General features: G+C 41.3%; 2 protein-coding genes across 2 annotated transcripts; both read right to left on the reverse strand.

The window, feature by feature from the left end:
• Positions 1–1463: 1463 nt before the first annotated feature.
• Positions 1464–8129, reverse strand: LOC101158631 (cellular retinoic acid-binding protein 2). Its single transcript, XM_004077915.4, has 4 exons — positions 7811–8129; positions 4475–4653; positions 3895–4011; positions 1464–2787 (listed from the first exon to the last, which is right to left on the reverse strand). Exons 1-4 carry the CDS (start codon positions 7890–7892, stop codon positions 2737–2739), a joined length of 429 nt encoding a protein of 142 aa, XP_004077963.1. The 5' UTR covers positions 7893–8129; the 3' UTR covers positions 1464–2736.
• Positions 8130–16286: 8157 nt separating this feature from the next.
• Positions 16287–18816, reverse strand: LOC101158970. The gene is made up of 2 exons (XM_004077916.4): positions 18682–18816; positions 16287–18506 (listed from the first exon to the last, which is right to left on the reverse strand). Exons 1-2 carry the CDS (start codon positions 18700–18702, stop codon positions 17913–17915), a joined length of 615 nt encoding a protein of 204 aa, XP_004077964.3. The 5' UTR covers positions 18703–18816; the 3' UTR covers positions 16287–17912.
• Positions 18817–19351: the final 535 nt, after the last annotated feature.

Raw genomic sequence — 19351 nt, forward strand, 5'->3', positions numbered from 1 at the left:
AGAACACACACTCCTCTCATCTCTGCAGATAAGTCATCTATCACAGGGCTGTGTCAGGCCGTGGTCCCCCCCCCCAGGTACCTAAACTAACCTGCTCTGCTACAAAGACCGGTTGCAAAAGAGTTAAGTTTCTCTTCAAATTTTTAGTGATTGTTTGGTTAGACGTTAAATGTGGTAAATTTCCACTTTTGTTGCATTCATTCATCCTGTTTTGAGGACCATATTTTTTTCCTCTTATTGTGAAGTTTTGCATTTTTACCTTTGTTCCTTTGCGTCCACCCGCTGGGGTTTTATGAGCTGCACATATATTGTGAGTGTCTACTGGTATGTGTGAACACTTCCCAGAATGCGTTTTTCCTTTGGCATGTTAATGTGAATGTTTTCATTTTACAAGGGTCCGGTTCAGGCTGGGCGTTTTGAAGGGGGCCAGACAGCTGCCTTTTACTGCCCCAGGGGGTAATAAACAGTGAGGGAGGGGTAGTTATTTACTCTTTTTATTAGAGCAGGAGGCAGAGAAGGGGACTTTATTGGGGTCACACTGTAACTGCACACAGCTGCAGGGCAAAGAGAGAAATGAAGTAGAGATGCTTCTTTCAAGGTTTTTTTTTTTTAATCATTGATGTGTTTCCTCTAGATCAGTTCCTGATTTTTGTCTGTGGAGTGTACACTCGTGCTGCTGATAGCATGGGTTCATGAGTGCTAACTTTTACCCCCCCCAATCCTCTGTTTTTAAGGACCTAGCTGCCTGCTCATTGTTGAAAACATCTGCTGTCAATCAGCTGTACCTGCAATCCAACTGGCATTTCCTGCCACGGGAGACATGCCCACTGGCCTGAACTATGATGTCGCCGTTCCAAAAACCCATCGTTTGACTAGCATACTGACCCATATGTGATTTATAATCCGTGGAGGTTGGCATAACAACAGATGTGTCTTAAACATGGATTTGGATTATGCTGTGAATGAGAAAATCAGCGCCCTTCTTGTGTACGTATCCTAACATGTACACATGTACAGATGGGTTACAGATTAGAGGAAGAACATGAACCTTTGACCTCGGTCATGACAGGGGGGTCAGAGATACTAACATTGTTTGGAGCAAGAGAGATCAGTTAGGACCCACAGCAACTAAACTGGGGTCACAGAATAAAGAAATGAAATAATTGATCATCCTTCTTTTTTGAAGGAAATTCCGTGCCAAGAAATATTCACAGTGTTCTTGGATATTAAAGGACATTAACTTTCAATTATTAACATTTTCTTGCTTTAGATTTTTGCTAGTTTTACAGAAACAATGGACCACACCATGAAGTGTTGGATCAGGTTCAGAGTTTGTTTCCTTCGTTAAAATGGGAAACCAAATAATATAATTGAACCAAAGGAGGAAAAATAAAAGCACATTTAAAGATAAAAATATAGGTTTAGACAAGAAAAGAGAAAGAAGACTTTAAAAGAACTATCACTTCATGTTTGGTGCTTAATTTTATTTCTGATCAGAGCGCATTTTAGTCAATCCCACCTCCCAAAAAGGCAGCTGTTTGACTTGCAAAACAAAAGGAACATGTAAGAATTTTGTTGCCATTCCTATGCCAAAAAAGTAGATCTGTTGGTTCACTTTGCTATAAATGTATGCTTTCTTCAGACACTGTAGTGCTCTAAAATGTTTGAAGTATCACAACGACTTAGTCAAACAGCTGATATTATGAGGTTTTAGTCCACAACCTAGAAATAAAACAGCACATAACTTCTAAAACAAACAAAAAATATAATTTCTGCTTTTTACATATTATATAACAAATTAATTAGAGATATCCACATCTGCTCATTGGTTAGTTTTATTATCATTGGACGTGTTCCAGACAGATAACGTTTACCTATTTTTAAAAGGTTTCACAGCAGAGGTTGCTTAGTTTGATCAATATTAAATATTCCTGCATATTACCTGGGAAACCTGCAGAAATATGAGGACATGGGGCAAAGAAAAGCTCTTCAGACAGAAGATGGGAGAGATGGACAGACTGAAAACTAACATGGGGCCTCAGAGAGTGCAGACAAGTTATTCTGGTTGTAGACAGCAGACATGAAGCCTAAAATAAGACAGAGCAACCTAATGCAAACAAATGCTATAGTTACACACAAATCATAAAATAAAGGGTATGGGAAAAGTTATTCTGGAATGTTTTTTGGCTACATGAGGTGGACTTAAAGATGTGGTTTATTGTTTTTCTCATAGAAAGTGTTGCATTCCTTTTGTCATATTTCATATAAAAGAGACACAAAGTAAAAACCACTTCTAGTAAAGTAATAAATAAACAATATTAGAATGAGATAGAAAAATCAGAGGGGCGTGGCTACGAAAAACAGAGAGGTCAGCTGGACACATCAAAGCTGACATGGTACTGGAAGAGCTCAAAGATTGGTTTACACATCTACAAATTTAGACTCACACCTCATCGGCTCCCACACAACACTCACATACAAGTAGCTCTAACAAAGCCTCAGACATGAACTGCCGACTTAGAAAATCCAGCACACAGTGAAACAAACATTTGTTGAGGCTCTCTGGAAGCACAGTGCCAAAAAAATGTGTGTAGCGCACAATTACAATACTTGATAAATTGATAAAGTTATAGGTAAAAGTGTCAAACTAAATATCTAGCATAAGGAGTTGTATTGGAGGACGTAACGGTAAAGAGGAGGAAGCTGCTGAAGGACGTGAAGGGAGAAGTGCTCTTTTCATTGTCGTTCGTACACTCTGGTGCAAATCACATCGTCTGCTCTCATGGTCTGCAAAGAAAGAAAGAGCAAAAAGGGCAAAAAATGAGGTCTGAAAAGTCCAATTTCTCCCCAACAGAAGCCAACAGCCCTGATCAAAACCTAAACTTCAATTTGAGATTCCGTTTTTCCATGATCTGGGGAGTTAACCCAAAATGTCACTGGATCTAGCTGGTATGAAAAACTGTTTCTGCAAGTCCAGAAAAGGTCACATCTCACACATAAACAACTGCTGGCTTCATGAAAGCTCTTGTGAATGAGTCAATACTTAACTATCTGCCAACCACTGAGCAAGCATCTCCTTGTAAATGCTCCTTTTATTTACAAGCAGCTCAATTAAAAGCTTATTTACTGGTGGGAGGGCTGCGATTAGTGTCTGTGTGCCGTTTCCAGTTAAACTGGGTTCACAGGTTCACCTGGGTCAAAAAAAGTAAACAAATTCAGTTCCCCTTGTTTGAATGGGATTTAAGGTTTAAAAAGAGTAAATACAACGTTTCTTTGATAAAGTTAGCCTTGAGCAGATTATTTGATGTTTGGGATGTTGTTGCAAAATCAACATTTGGAGAACATTTTACCAGGAAAAGTAAAATGGGGCTGTTAAAAGTTAAGAACTGTATTATGAAGAAATTTTGCACAGTAAACAATAAAAGAAGTGAAATAGTGAAAAAACAATTACATTTAAAATTAAATGGGGTTGGGGGTACTCTGGTTTCTATAATTCCTCTTTTAATAAGCTTTTAAGTGTTTTTTAATAAATGCATATAACCTGTACAAATAAAAATACCTTCAGTTTATTGCTAGAAGTATAAAAAACATAACGCCCCATTTTGGCATATTACAGTGCTCTAAATTTTTTTTGTCCAAATGGGCTGATTTTTTATGAGATGCCGACCACAAGGTAACCAGTGTTCGGCTAAATGTGTGCCAAAAAGTGTAGAATATTGCAACAAAAGACAAAACAAAACCACATGTGTGACAGTTTGAGTAATTTTGCTCTTTTAAGTTGTTTTGTCAACTTTGCAGATTCGTTGCTGTTGCAATGGAACCCCACGTTTTCCTAAACAAAACATACAAAAACATCACTCTCATAAAGTTGAGTGGACACTCTGATTGTCTTACCAGAATCAGCTTGCCGTCACTGGTGATCTCTCGGGTCCAGGACGTTTTGGGTCCGTCTCCTTTCTGCAGAGTCTGCTCACAGCTGATCTTGTTGTCCGTTTCCCAAACCGGAAAACTCTGAGGGCATTGAAAAGGTAAAGGAGGGAGAAATGTAGACATGAATGCATGCACAGCTGAATGGGATGTCAATGATGGTGAGGAGAACTTAATGAGGGAGTGTCTGATAGAGGGAGTCAAGACAGCTGCAGCAGTGCAGCAGAGGTGATAAGTTGTGATGCGCTCATCCTGGGTGGCGTGAAGCCCTGGCTGCTTGCTTGTGTTTGCTTTGGATACGGCCAGACAGAGGCCATCCATGGGATAATGGGGAGAGCAGTGGGGAGAATTAGGGAGGGACAGAGGGCAGGAAAGGGCAAGACAAGGAAACTGAGATATGTACAGGAGTTGAAAAGGACCATTAGAGTGCAGTGTACCACCACAGACCATCACATAAACATAATAATGGTCCAGATTTTCTGGTAGATGTCTATATCCACAAGATATAGCTCAAGATGAAGCTCAGATCTGAGCCTTTTCTCTGTACCGTGCAGGGACGCCCGTCCACAGTGGTCTCGTTGAACTCCTGTCCCACTGTGAAGGTGATGTGAGTGGTGCGAACTGTGGTTGACGTCTTAATCGACAGCGTCTCCCCATCTTGCGTTATCTCCACTAGTGGCTTGGAGGCCGCCTTCACCGCAATCATGCGCAGCATTATGTTCACACCTGACAATTACGTAAGAACAGCTTCAGGAAAATGAAAAAAAAAAGTCCCACAGAGCATAAAGAAAAATATATTTTGTGTTTTGTCTTTTTGACCATAATGTCATTGGGGGAGGTTTATGGGGAAAATAATCCCAAGAAACTCAACAAACTCATTCACCAATGTCTAAGACATCGTGTCCTGCGAGTATTCAATTTAGAATGAAAAGAAAGGAAAGTTGTGGGTCGGCGTCTGCGCAGTGATGATGGCAGAGGAAACAATGAGGTCATTAGACAAAGCACATCTGTGTTCCTCTCAGACCTAATCATCTAAGCACGCACGCAAACACACGCTGAACCACTCCAACCAACGTGATGATTTATGCTTTCCGAGATAAACATCACTCTCCTTTTTCCAACTTCCAGCAGCCTCAGAGAAAACATGCAGATATGCTTGATTGTAGAGACAAGAGACTTCAAAAAGCTTCCTTCCACAGAAAAAATGCCATTTTTATCTGTTTTAAAACTTTTCGTTTTGTTTTTTACTTAATTTGAATTGATTTTAATGGTTGTAATGTGTCACTTTGTGGGGAATTCCTTAAGCTTTATTCCCAGCATGTTTAAAAAAAAATGACAGATGGAAGATAAAGGTTTTGCGTGAAATAAAGTAAAAAGGAGAGAAGCTGATGTTGCATCGTGGGAAAGGAGGGACAAAGGAGTAGAGGGATGTGTAGGGATAGGGGGTCAGACAGCCCTGGGTCAGTGGTCTGTGTGTGAATATGTCTTCCAAGTGCGAGGGGAAGTTTGTGTGCACTGTCGAGTTGGGTTTCACACTTCTCACCTCATGCAGATTCCTACCTGTCAGCAAGTGTAAATATATAAAAATAGATATGCGCAGTCGCAGCAGGGTTTCCAGCTTTCACTTTTTATCGCCTGGCTGTATTATCCTGACAGTACAACTTCGGCAATGTCAGTATAAAACACTTGCAAACTGTTCTGAGGTAAATCCAAGTTATTTTGATGATGCAAGGAAAAATAGCAAGGAGCCAATTATTTTTTAAGTACACAAGTGTTGCCTTTAGGTTAAATGTTTTCTTTAATTGAATGTTTTCTTTTCTATTTTCATTAAACTTTTACAAAAATGGTAAATGGTGGATATTTAGCGCTTTATTACCTTCTTAGAACGCCCAGAGTGCTGTACAGTCCCACCCATGCACACAGACAATCACGCACTGATGGTGACTCCATAAAAATACACACAAATAATCAAATTTAAACACCTTTATCAATAAAAGGAATTATGTTTCTGCTAAAACTTTCTTATCAATTCAACGACCCAGTCCGATGAAAAATTGGTTTTTTTGGTGAATTTAACCATGTTCTTATAGCATTTTTCTTCTGATGGAGGACATTTATTAAGATAGTTAAGCTTACAATTAAATTTCTTAATATTTCTTTATTGAAATTGTTGTGAATCATGACCAGATGAAAAGATGCCCTTGGAAAGACTATAGCTCCTTCCTCCACTCCATTCCAATGCATCCACTTTTAAATGATAAGATCCACACACATCTTAATTTTTCCTTGTCTGAGCTGGTATCTTGCTCTAAACAGCTAGATAGCTTCAATACTGCTCGACATTTTTGTTGCACCGCTAATGTTAGCTAGGGGTTGTGAGGGGATGTAAGCTATTGGAAGAACATGCAAAAAAAGAGATGATGGGAAATAGGGATGCTCTGTACCAACAGTCCCACCCACATCTCAGCTGAATTGTCAATGAACTACTCTGCAGAAACTATGTCCCAGAAAGCTAAGTTATTGTTTTTTTATTTTGGCAAAAAATTAAAAGGCAATTGGGAACGCTTTTACAATTGATCAAAAGAAGATTGGAGAGGGACTTTATAACGCCTCACAACACAGATTTTTTTCACAAGTAATGCACTCCCATGCTATTTTAAATTATTAATACAAATAATACTGTCATTACTAGAAATATATCCAGTGACAGACTGTGGTGTGTAGACCTCTGTATATCAGAGTGCTTAAGAAATGCTTAATGCCTAAAATCTTAAATTTGGACCCATATGTATTCAGTGACGTTCAGGGTCAGGGGTCAAAGGGCAGAGGCCTGGGAGACAGGGAGGCAGGAGGACAGAGGAAAGAGCAGGGGATGGCTAGAGGGTGGTGGGTGGGAAGAGTGGGAGAGGAAGAAGAAATGGAGATGAGGGGTGCGGACAGGCTGCCTCCAGCTGCGATGTGCCCTAATGAAACTGGGAATCAGATGATTCCCTGTAATTCTTAGCAATGCAGCCAAGCGTTATGCAGGAATGCTGTGAGCACACTGGTGGATGAGGGTTTGTGCAACCCATTTTGCATTCTTATTCCTAGTGGTTCCACACAAAAAAGACAGTTGGTGCCCAATCATTTCATCCTTCCTCTTTGTAAGGCCTCCACCTTTCATTCTCTTCAAACAGAGGGATGGGGATATGGTTATTGGACCGAAGTTACATGTTAATTACTTCATTAGGAATTTTTCACTCTTTCACTACAGTCATCTCTTGACAATAGCGCCTTTTTACGGCTGCTTCCGTGACCTCGCATGCGCTGTGGACTAAAAAGCGCGTGTGATGGAGCATGAGATAAAGAGCAGCCTTGTTTAGCTCAATCATCTCTCTCTCCCTGAGTGGACCACTCGATGACATGAATTCCAGGTGTGCACTGGAAAATCACATAATGAGAAAAACGACCGCTAACGGCAGACGGGGGCGCGCGGTCCAAGGGAAACGGGGCGCAAAACAAAACGGTCCCAATCTGAACAGCAGGTGTTTCTGTTATCCTTGACTCCCGCTTCAGATAACGCCGCTGCTGTGCTGCGCTGTATTGTGTTCTAACGGTCTCCTCACGCGCATCCACACAATCTGAAGCTGTGACATGAACAGAAGTACAGCCGCTTGTCTCTATTGTGTTGGCGGGGAAGGCCAAGGGAGGGTGGGGGGCTGATGCTGGCATCAGTCCAAGGTTTGAGTTTGGGGTGCCGCCGATCCCCCACCCATGTGGGACAGAGTGACCCCTCGATTGTGCCCAGATGCAGAACATGACCGGGTGTGATGAGATTCTGTGAGCTGACACCTCAGAAGATCTGACAGAATATAATTTTAAAAAGATCAAAAAACAATCTTACCTAAAGCTTTCAAGAGTTCTTCAAAGTTCTCAGAACTTTTCATCTCCCAGGTGCCAGAAAAATCAGGGATTTTTCGATCCATATTCGGCTGCAGCAAGTTAAAGTTTAGGAATTAATAAAATTTAAGAAGTCTAGTCCAGGTCAGACAGGATCAGGCTGTTGTCCGTGTTAAAATGCTGAAATTTGCCCCTTTGTGTTTGGGTCGCCTGACTTTGCTCAGCTTCTGCTCTTCTAGGATGAGTGACCTGCGTCAGCGTGTTTGCCGCATCCACTGAGCGTTTCAAGTGCCTGCTACAAGTTAAGACACTTGAACAAGACTGCACGCCCCGCTTTTATATGGACCCGCCCCGAAGGCCAACTTAAAACCTTTTCAAGCCAACCACGCCCCTTTAGGCAACACGTGCATTTTCAAGTTGGAGAGCCAGACTCTGTGCGCGTCCCGGAGACCAAAAATCTTGCGCGCCCTGGAGGGACCGCGCGTAAAACATGACAGCACAAATATATAGGCGAGTATTTTGCTCTTCTCTGATTATGGCATTGTTAAGTGCATTACTTTGATCCAGTCAGCGCTGTTATTTCAAAACAGGGAGGATGTAGTCAGGCCACAGTGTTGACAGAACATGTCGTCTTGGCAGGGCGGTGCGAAGGAAGAGCTACTCGACTGCCAGACTGGCAGACTGAGTGGTTGCAGAGCGGTTGTGTGTGACTGTGTGTTTGTGCGCGCGCGCGCGCGTGGGTGGGATGTGATTGTGAAGAGGAGGGAGCCAAGTTCACGCCCCTCAATCCCGAACCCCATGCAGCTCCTGTGCGCCACGGAACTGTGCTGTGAAAATCAAAACCATCGTAATGGGATCCAGCTCCTGGCTGCGACCTTAGGAGCTGATGATTTAGCTGAGCCTGCGTCAGAGGGAACAACACTCACGAAGCAAGCACGCAGAGAGAAGGGCAGAGATTAAAATAAAGGATTGGGTAAATCGGTGGTGCCTCCCTTAGAGCTTTGCGCCCCCCGCTGCGAGGACGGAAGAAAAGGGTGAGAGGAGGAGGAGATTTGTCAGATGGGGCAGGGTCAGGGGCCCGCGGGGTCGGAGGTAGCTCTTTAACATCTCACATACACATTCATGCACCTAAAGTATGCGCACACGCACCCATGCGCGGATGATGGATGGAAAGTGGACAAAGCACACGTTAACTATTGACTCTTGATGGATGATCCATCCACGGTGAATGAACCAAAGGTTACCAAGGCGACCTGGCTTATTGGAAAGAGGTACAGCAGGTTTCAGTATCTGACAGCTATTTGAAGGGCTCACTATCAGAGTCATAATGGAAAACCTCAAATTTCAAATACTGTCTAGCGATGAGCCTGTCACCCTAATCTGGTCCTGCAAATCATGGTGGAATCAGCACAATGCCACGAACACAATTTGATTTCGAATCAGTTTTGATCTTTTTAGATTTTCGATTCATCTTGACATTTTTGGACGTGAATGTTTTTTTATTCAAATTGCTCTGATTCAGGAGCAGTTGAAAAAAATGCAGCTGGAAAAGCTTGTAATCTAAAAGAGCATGCATCTAAGACAAGTCTTTGTTTTCCTCGTCCGAGCTGGTATTTGGCAAAAACTGTATAGCTGAATAGCTTCAATATTGCTCAGAATTTTTATTGCAGCGGAAATGTTATCTTGGGATTATGAGGGGCTGTTTGCTAGCAGAAGAGCGTGTAAACAGATGGATAATGGAAAATAAGGATAGGCTTATGCCACACTTCAGAAATGAAAATTGGATGAATTCTTGTAGTTCTACAGAAACTATATCCTAGAAAAAACACATATTTTTAGATTTTTGCTAAACAAAACGGCATTATCATATGTAAAAGACCACTGGGAACGCTTGGGATCAAAATCCAATCGGAGTGGGACTTTAATTCCCAATAAAAATTGTTTGGATGAACCTGCAGCTTGAATTTAACATCAGCTGCCTGCTGGATGGGGTGTGGTTAAAAAGGGGAATTAATTAAGTCACATATTCACAAAAGAACCAAGAGGATTAATCGTTACCTTCGCTGCAGGCCATTATGGCACAACAAGAAGTGCATCAAAGACCACTGAATCCAACAGGAGTCCGCTGTGTGGTCTACAGCGTAATGACACCCTTATCCGCTGTAGGTGCGTGTGTTTGTGTGTGTGTGTGTGTTTGTGCTCCTCAGACAGGGGATTGATGAAGAGATCCGTAATGTGTGTGATGCTGCATGTCAGCACACCATGACAAAGCACGGCACAGCATTCAGGTCCACTCAGCCGTGCTTTGCCTCCCACTCTCTTTCCCTGTCCGCCCAATCCTTCCCTCCATTCTCCCTCTTCCTTTTTTTGCTCCTTCTTCACCTCCAAAAACTTTCCCCCCTTTCTTTTCGTCCTCTTTTTCCTGCTGTCATGCTTTTGTTCTTTTGTGCCCCTTCTGAGGAATGGAGCTCAAAGAGGAGAGGATGGACAGAGGAAGGAGGAGAAAGGTGAAAAGTTAGAGATCAGAGCTCATTTTTTAAATCTCGTTGTGAAAGGGATTGACTCATCAAACAGGGATAGAAGAAAACCAGGAGATCAAAAGTTGGCCGACAGTGAGAAAGATGATGGAAAACCCAAGAGGCATGAAAGAAGAGATGCTTCTCTGGCTTTGCCAGCTTCCATGTGCTCTGATGGTGCCAACTTTATTTTACTCATCTTCATTTCCTTATGGGGACACCATGATCCCTCTGTTAGCGGTTGGCGTCTTTCTTTTCTGGTGTGTTCTTTCTCACTCTGAAATTATTGTCAGTAAGTGATCTCATCAGCTGGCACTGAAAACTGACAGACTGGCTGTCCGACATGGAAGCAGAACAATGTCTATTCAGATCGGATTTGGCTCTTTGCCCAAAGGTCAGGGCAAAAACCCATTTAAAGAAAGTTTTAAAACAACTGAATATGAGGAGAAGTTAAAATCATTTAATAAAATCCTAAACATTTCGAAAGTTAATAACACTGACTGCAGTCCAAAAGAGAACAAAAAGTAAGCAAGTAAGTAAAAAGTATTACTTTTGTTTTTCATGAACAAAACATTTCTAAAATGTCAACATCTTGTCAGTCCTTTTGAAAGAAAAGAAGTCAAACATGTCAAAGGTGGTTGATCGATTGACAGGGAAATGAGGAAAAAGCCGAATGCTGGAACTGTGTTCTGCAATTCTTACAGCAATCGTAACAGAAGTGTGTCCGTTATTGTCACTCCAACATTTTCTGATCGCTGTAAATGTTCTATACTCCCAGCTTTGGTGATATCTACAGAAAGTGTTTTGGTGTGCATTTATGAAGAAGAAAACAGGAAACACAAACTATTACCTTGTCAAAGTGGTAAATAAAAAATGCATCTTGCTTTATGGCTAATGTAAACTCAAACATGTGGTTGCAGCAACTTACACAACAGTCCACTCCTTTATTTTCTCAAGAACTGAGTCATGACTACTGTACTAGATGGGGGAATTTTCTAACTTCTATCACATTCGCTTCTCTTTATCATTGTGCAGAAAGCCCTCACCTCCTTTGGTGTCAGGGAACCCAAAGGAGTTCCTTGGAGGAGGCATCCCATCTCCCTCTCTACCATTACAAACAACTATTAAAATATATGTGAATGTCTGTTTAAGTTTATTTCTGTTTACTTTTTTACTAAACAAATTGCAAGTGGTTAATAATATAACTATTGCTGATAAATCGTCATCAATATTATTTTTGATTTTTTTTTTAAATCTTAAGATCTGTACATTTTTGATGTTTTCCTCCTCCAAAATCAGTGTCCTACACTGAACAGTATCACAGTATCCTACACAGTATCATATATATTCCTATACATGCTTTTACATCTACCCAAAGCAACCAGGTGTTTGACTTAATTTTCACATGACACTGCATATTAAATCTAAGCTGAAATTCTGCAGTAAAGATGCCACTGGGAGCAGATACCAGTCTCTTTTTTTTCTGGGATTATGTAACCTCTTATTTATTCAAATGAGAGCAAAGCTTGTGTCAGCACTCGCACTGTAATGACCGATGCCATATCTCAACACTGACTTCCTCTTAGGCTGTGGATTGTTTCCTTTTTCCTCTCTTCATTCAAATGGTACAGATTTGACCCAAAAAGAAGGCAAATCCAGATTGGTTATTGTTCTAGAAAACCGATTTTTTTTTTTTTTGAGTTTTTTGGTATTTGGCAATTGGCAAAAACATTTAGTGAAGAACAGCAATGTCTCTCCACGAGCTGCATCTGGTGTGTGTTTGATGTAATGAAATAAGCCCTCAGTAAAGAAATGACTCTGTGCTATTCTTCATTTTATCATCTACATGACCCCCACCATACTCAGTCCTCCCAGATGTGAACTTGACCTCCGGCTTCCGAGCCACCAAATCCAGGCTGGAACTCATGATTTGTGGCGTTTAACCAGCAACAAAGCAAAGTCTCTCAAAATGATTGTAACTTTCTCCCTGATTTTTCTTGCTTTATGTCACAGTCATAAGATGAACCACAAGAAACAAAATTAGGTTGTTTTGCTTTTGCAGGATAAAAAAAAGAATAATTAGCCTAATTTTTTTAATTTAAAATATCCATGTTTTACCTTTGACTGGTGGTTTAAAATGCAAAAACTTGCCATTAACAAACTCTAACATATTTATAAAGTAAACAGACTGAACATGTGGATTAACAGCCAAAAGCTTGTGCAGCACTGCTGACCCAGCAAAGCACATGGATTTGATTAGAACAGTAAGGATGGCAGAAATAATGTGGAAATAGGATGCCAAGAACGTGCGAACCAAAAGAGGACAAAGGAAGCGATAAGGATTAAAACTGAAAACAGAGGCAGATAATTGTGTGTTTGTCAGATTTTGTGCATGAAATTTGTGTGTGCAGCATGCCACAATCCCTGAAAAAATGCAGGCAAAGGCTCCCTGTTTCTGAGGAAAGCAAGTCCAGCCCTGCATAGCAGTTTCTCATCCTTTTATTATGACACTATCTCATTAAATGGCCCTTATTACCTCAAAAAAATGCAACTCACAGAGGTTGAAAAGAATTTATCAGGCTCATGTATGCCCTTATACAAACCTGAGATTTATCTAGCACACAAGTGTTTGTGTAGACGCGTGAGTGTGTACCAAACCTCCAGATGCCTGTGCAGTTGCACCCAGACGCCTGTATTACTCACAGTCTGTTCCCTTTGTCCATCAGGTCTCACCTCCTCCCCCTTCAACTCCTAAAATCCTTCTTCCCTCCCCCTCGTGTCTTTGTGGTTCTAATTATTGTGCTCTTTTGTTGCAAGTTGCTGCAGACAGCAGGAGAACAAGAGCTGAAGTTCAGCCTGAATGGAACCTGGAAGCTGTTTAAAGCCAAACGTTAAAAGTTTGCTCCATCGAGGTCATAATTTAATCCAGATCTGTTGTTCTGTTGGATGTTTTCTGGCATCTTTTCTGTTCTATGTCACTGTGACAAACAGATTTAATGAGAGCACCTCCGCTGCACTGCATGACCGCAGCACTGTAAAGTTGCTTTGTGTGGCCTCATTGATGCTGAATCACTCAAAGCTGGACAGGAAGACTGAGGACAACAGAAGGGAGGAGCTAACAGGAAGAGAAAAGAAAAAAGGGGTCAAAGTGAAAAGAAAGGAAGCGAAGGAGATAGAGGGGTTCATGAGAAAGTGTGGCTGAAGTGTGGTGAAGGGAATGGGGGGGGGGGGTGAGAAAGAAAACAAGAGTTGTTTCCCAAACTTCAAGTGTTTTCACCTTATTTTTACCTAGTGTGAACTGCTTTCTCCTAAATCACAAGGTCAATAGAAGTGCAGCGTTCTGTTTCATATCTTTCTGCTTGCCTCCCTCTCAATCTGCTTATTCTTCTCTTTCCTGGACCCCAGTCAACGATTGTTGTGCACTTTCACTTCTTCCTCAGATGTAAATGTGTCAACAATCTGTTCAAAAAGTCGAACTTCCTGCACTGTCTAAGTTCAACATTTTCTGCATGTGCGTGCACGAGCATGAGAAAGGTACTGAGGGGCTGATCACTGAACATGGACAGAAAGTGTCTCTGAAGACGTCAGAATTACCACACAGTGTTAGATCCCATTTATGATTTCCCTTCCTGACTTGAAAAGCATTCAGGCCTCTTATAGCTGTGCGGCGCTTGGAGGCAAAAACAGAAAGACTGCTTTAAGTTAAAGGGATCTTGTGATTTCTTCATGATCTCATGACTTTGCCAAAGATCTGTGAGAAATTGAAAGGATAACAGATTTATGAAAGTATTGAGCTATAAAATAGACAGTCAATTCTCTTAGAACTCACATGGTGAAGATAGGTTGATTATAAACAAGAAAGCACTAAAACACATTGATGCATAATAGTTTTTTTTTTCTAATTTGTTCTGTCCAACAGCTGAGCAAACAGATGAGGGCTAAAAGATCTTGTGTGTTGGACAGATTTTATGGTTACAACAGGGGTTACGAATCTTCTGACACACAAGATGTGTATTTGTAAAAACAACTTTTGTAATTTAGGGAAAATTAGTTATATTGATTATATTTGTAACCATTTTTTGTTGAACTGGACGGAAAAGAAGAGCAGGAAAGAAGAGAGAGATGTTAGGGGGGTTAGGGGAAAACAGAAAGGGAGAAAGAAAATGGGGGGGGGGTTAAGGAAATAAGAGGATTATTATTATGAGGGGGGGGTAGAATCATACAGCAACAAGATGCAGGAGGTCTATGATCATTACTGGCAGGTGTAAATGTTGTTCTAAAAGGGGCGGGGCCTCTCCACACACACACTCAAATGTTACAAACATACCTGTTGGCTCCAAAAATGCTCTCATAAAAACATGTCAACATGTACACAATACAACTACAGTTCACATGCACATACTTATGCATACAAACGTGCATTTCATTCAGTCACACAAACTATTTGTGCAAAGGTGAGCTAGCACCTGTGCTCAAGTGAATATTTATGTTCTGCTGTGGTGGATGATAGAATGAAAAAAAAAGAGGGAGCGTGCCCAGACATCCCCAAACTAAGAGCCCCACAGAAGCAGCAGTGGTAGCCAGGACCCCCCCCCCCAACAACCACACAGTATAGCAGATAGAAGAAATCCACCTGCCGGGCAATCACGCCACCCCCCAGACCGGGGCCAGCAGGAATGCCACAGGGGCCCCCAATGTCACAGAGAGTGGAAGCTCCAGCCTAGCCAAAAATAATGGGCCCACGCCACGCCCGGGGCCCCAGCGTAGGTCCCCACCCCAGGAAGACACCCCCAGCCACAGACGAGCAGCCCACCGCCACAAAGGAGTTCCGAGCATCCCCCCACCCCAACGCCTGGCACGAGACAGGGCCCCCCAAGGGTGATTACACAAGATTACAAGGTCATATTTATTTTTTTAATTATGAACAATTTGGGGCTACATGGAAACCAACATTTCAGTCTCTCCTTGAAGCTGGATTTGATATTAAGTGGGTTAAGAGTGAATTTATGTAAAAATAGGCAGAAAATGGCCATCATTTGTTTTAAAAGATGTGATTAATTTGCAGATAAACTGGAATGTTCCCATTAGTATTGCTGCAGTGTGTTGGAGCTCTTCACAACAGAGAGATTAATGAGCAACAGATTTCTCCTTCAACTTTGCTGATTCTTACATCTAATGTCTCAAAGCATCCATTTCCGCCCAACATGTTGGTGGAAAACTTTACAAAACAGTTCACTCTTTGTTTAAAATTCAGGAATTTTGCTTCTGATCCACTAAGAGCCATTTGGGAGCCTTTTGGCAAATCCCCAACTGGTCATCACGCGCATTTTAAAAAGGTTTTCTTTTTCTGGTCAGTTCGCCATAAAGGTCTAATTGATGGAGTGTTTCACGGATGGTTGTCCTTCTGTAAGTTTCTCCCATCTGAGCGGAGGGACTCCAGACCTCATTTAAGTTAACTCTGAGCTTGTTGTGGCTGACTGAGTCCATTTGCAAAGATTACTTTCCTGGGCTAATCAGCCAAAACTAAGAAGTTTTTCAAAAGACTATTTGTGTTTAAAAAGCTGTGCTTTTGTAAAAATCTGCCTCTAGCTGAGAGAAGTTACATGTACAACTGTGATTTTCTTAATTTTCTTAATATTTCTGATAAGATTCACATTCAGTTTTGTTAGTCCTAGATTTGTCGCACAATGTTATCTCAATCTATTTAATTTCTGAGGTGTGCCACAACCTTCAGAGATAGTAAATATGTTGAAACTCCCCACCAGCAGCTTGGAACTGAAGAAGTCACTGAGATAAACAGGCAAACATTTTCTAAATGAACCTTCGAAGTTGCTGAGACAAACAGGAAACTCGTGTTAACTCTATCAGGTTCAAACAACCGAGCCTGCAGATCACACTGCAATTTCGGAAGCTTTTGTAATAAAAGAACGACTCGTTTGATCATCAGTATTTTACAATACAATACAAGTTTTTGTGTGAAATTATTATTTTAAAGAAAACACACAATTTATTTAAATGCTGAGACAGCAGAAAAAATATGATATAAAACCAAAAGCATAGAAAAAGCCAAAATCAATGTCAAAATCATTATATGAAGCTGCTGAAGTGTCCTGAGTCTTCTGAATAACACAATGTTCAGTTTATGTATAAAAATGGAAATAGAGTAAATTATTATTCATTACTTCATCTAAATATTTTTATAACCCAAGTTTTGAGTACAAAGGAACTCTACTGCCATCTTCTGGTGGTAAACACACAGTGCAATTTTTTCCACATTGCCCTTTTGAGCCTAACATGGATCTGCCTGGGCTTGTGCAACTGTATTTGTCACTCATAGTAAATCACACAGTTGCCATAAGTGATTATCTCTGTTTTATGCACTCAGTCTTGCATGACCTTGTGCCTAATCAAATATCTGCTGGTACAGGTGAGATGACGTAACCTGTTTGCATTAAGTCCCATATCTTACATGAACAAACAAGGGTTATTTGATTTCTCTTCTGCTTTTAACTCACTTTAGCAACAGTCTCTCTGATAAACTTTGTTCAGGTTACAGTCTCTAAAATACAGAGAGACAAAAAGGATTTGTCAACCATTCTGCAAGTCGAATCTTAACCCTTGTGCCATCCTAGGCACTTTAATATTTGGAGTTGGGTCATTTAGACCCACAAGACAGTGCTCTGAACCTTTTTTCTTCAATGATTTGTGATCTTCACTGGTGTCCATGGATTAAATGAAATCTTTCCACCTTTATCCACCTTTGTCATGGTAGGGAGAACATGTCAATGCAAGGGTGGGGTCATCTAAGATAGCACAAGGGTTACATGATCCAGAGGAAGATTGGGAGAAATTCACGTGGTCAGATGAAACCAAACCAAAGGTTACTCGGGATGTTTTGAGGAAGAAGAAGGCATCATCATGCTTTGGGGCTGCTTTTCTGAGGAAAAGGATGAATGACAGCCTCGAATGGAGAGATTTTGGGCAAAAACCTCCTGACTGTCAAATACTCCTCCACTGTGGTTTGTTATCAAGAGTGTTCATTTCAAACGTTTGTGAAGGGATTCTGATCATCTTCTTAACAGAAGCGTCACTTAAATAATGACTTATTGGTGCAAGGAGATCTGACTCATGAAAAAATCATGTCTGAATTTCACAGGTAATAGTGTCATTTGTGCTATATTTAGAGATGATGGTGCAAACAATTATATTTACACACATGATATATGCATGTTTTTATTTTTGTTTCCATTAAATGGTAGCTTTCCTATTAGGAAAGTTGAATATTGGTTAAAACTGTTAAATTTTACAAAGAAGCAATTATGAAAAAGATGCCAATGCTTTGAATTTGACTTCTCAGTTTTTGTCAATTAAAAAATGTTAAACTATTGAGTTTTTTTGCGCCTTTCTTCAGTGATCGACATCTGTTTTTTTTTGCTGGTGGTACGTTCATGTAACTGATAAAATATTGGTTTAAAATTTTAAAAATACTATTGAATTTTTGGGATCAAATGAAGAATCATTAAAAGAAATATAAATGGACTGAGATCAAACTTCTGCCGTCCTCTAGTTCCTCACAGGGTAAATTAAACGTCAGAAAGCATAAAAAGTGACCAGGAAAGTGAAGATCAACCAGAGCCATGATGGTTGGAAGGTTGCAGCCTGGTTTCTTCTTTGTGAACTCTGGCAGCCCCTGGCGTTGTTACTGGGCCTCTGATCTGTGGGGTTTCCCTCAAAGTGGACCGGCACACACACATTCTCCAACACCTCACAGGCCAGGATCAGGTGTTTCCTTTCCCGCTCCACTTTTCTGATCCCACAGGTTCCTGGAGTGCTCCTCACTGTGACAAAAGTGAACGGCTGCTGGCTGATGCACAGATTGTCCTTGAACACCTTCCCCCCTTCGTCTGAACACACAGCCCTCACTCTGTCCAGGTCCTTCGGGTGGAGGAAGGACTGCGTAGGCCGGTCGCAGCCTCCCAGACTCTTGATGAACTTCTCCCACTCGTTGTGATCAACAGAGTCTGGAGTGCCAGAGGGCAGGTGGCGTTTCAGGAACCTGCTGTATCCGTTGTTCCATTTGGAGGGCTGGCAGGGAGCATCGTTTCTGGCAGATGTTTGCTTACCCAGCAGCAAGCAGAGGGCAAGAGAGACAAAAGCTCTGCGTGCAGCCATCCCCACACGGTCCTAAAGCACAAAATACTCGAAATGTGATATAAATCCCACTGTGTTTCCATGCATATCACTCTTTTCTTTTCAGTAAACCTTAAGTATTGCAAATGTTAGATAAAAAGCATATAGGACCAGGCGGATAGACATACATCTTTGAGGAACTGGAGAGCAGCTGTAAGAAATTCCCTACCTTGTTTTGGCAGCAGTACATGTTCCTGTAAATCACATCAGTGACCTGAATGAACACTTCAGCCGTTGGATATGTCTGCCGTCCTGCAGTTGCTGTTCCACATTTCACTTCCTGTGAGCTGAGTGGGAGGAGCTTGTGCACTTGCGCCTCTGTCCACGTGGCTGTGCTCCAGAGCTGTGCTTCTAAACCATGACTGTCCAACTCCAAACCCTTTGCAGAGGCCCAGATTTGGTGCTGAGAAAAGATGTGAGGGCCGGTCATAATTCGTCCAGTATTCTAATGACATTAAAGGCCAATAAACTGTTTAATGACAATGTTATTGCAATGGGATACATGCATTTTTACCAATCACTCACTATGAAGAAATCAGACACATGGTTTGTAAAAAGTGCTGGCGGCTGCCAATTGTTGAATGTATGTTTTCAACAATCCCCCCAGTACTAAATATACTTGAGTGCAGTATACCAACTCCCATTGTCTAGCGTTTAATTAAATTTTATTTTGCAGGAAACTCAGAAGAACCAATAAAATAAAGTAAGTTTGTTGGTTGGTTTCATACATGGAGGTAAAAGTCTTCAAAAGGAATGTCAGTGAAGGTTCTCATTCATCCAGGTGACGCTGTCCTTACGGTGAGTCATGGCATCTGGACTTAAAATGATCTTCCTTTAAA

Source organism: Oryzias latipes, chromosome 16 (assembly GCF_002234675.1).
Source record: "Oryzias latipes chromosome 16, ASM223467v1".
Classification (NCBI taxonomy): domain Eukaryota; kingdom Metazoa; phylum Chordata; class Actinopteri; order Beloniformes; family Adrianichthyidae; genus Oryzias; species Oryzias latipes.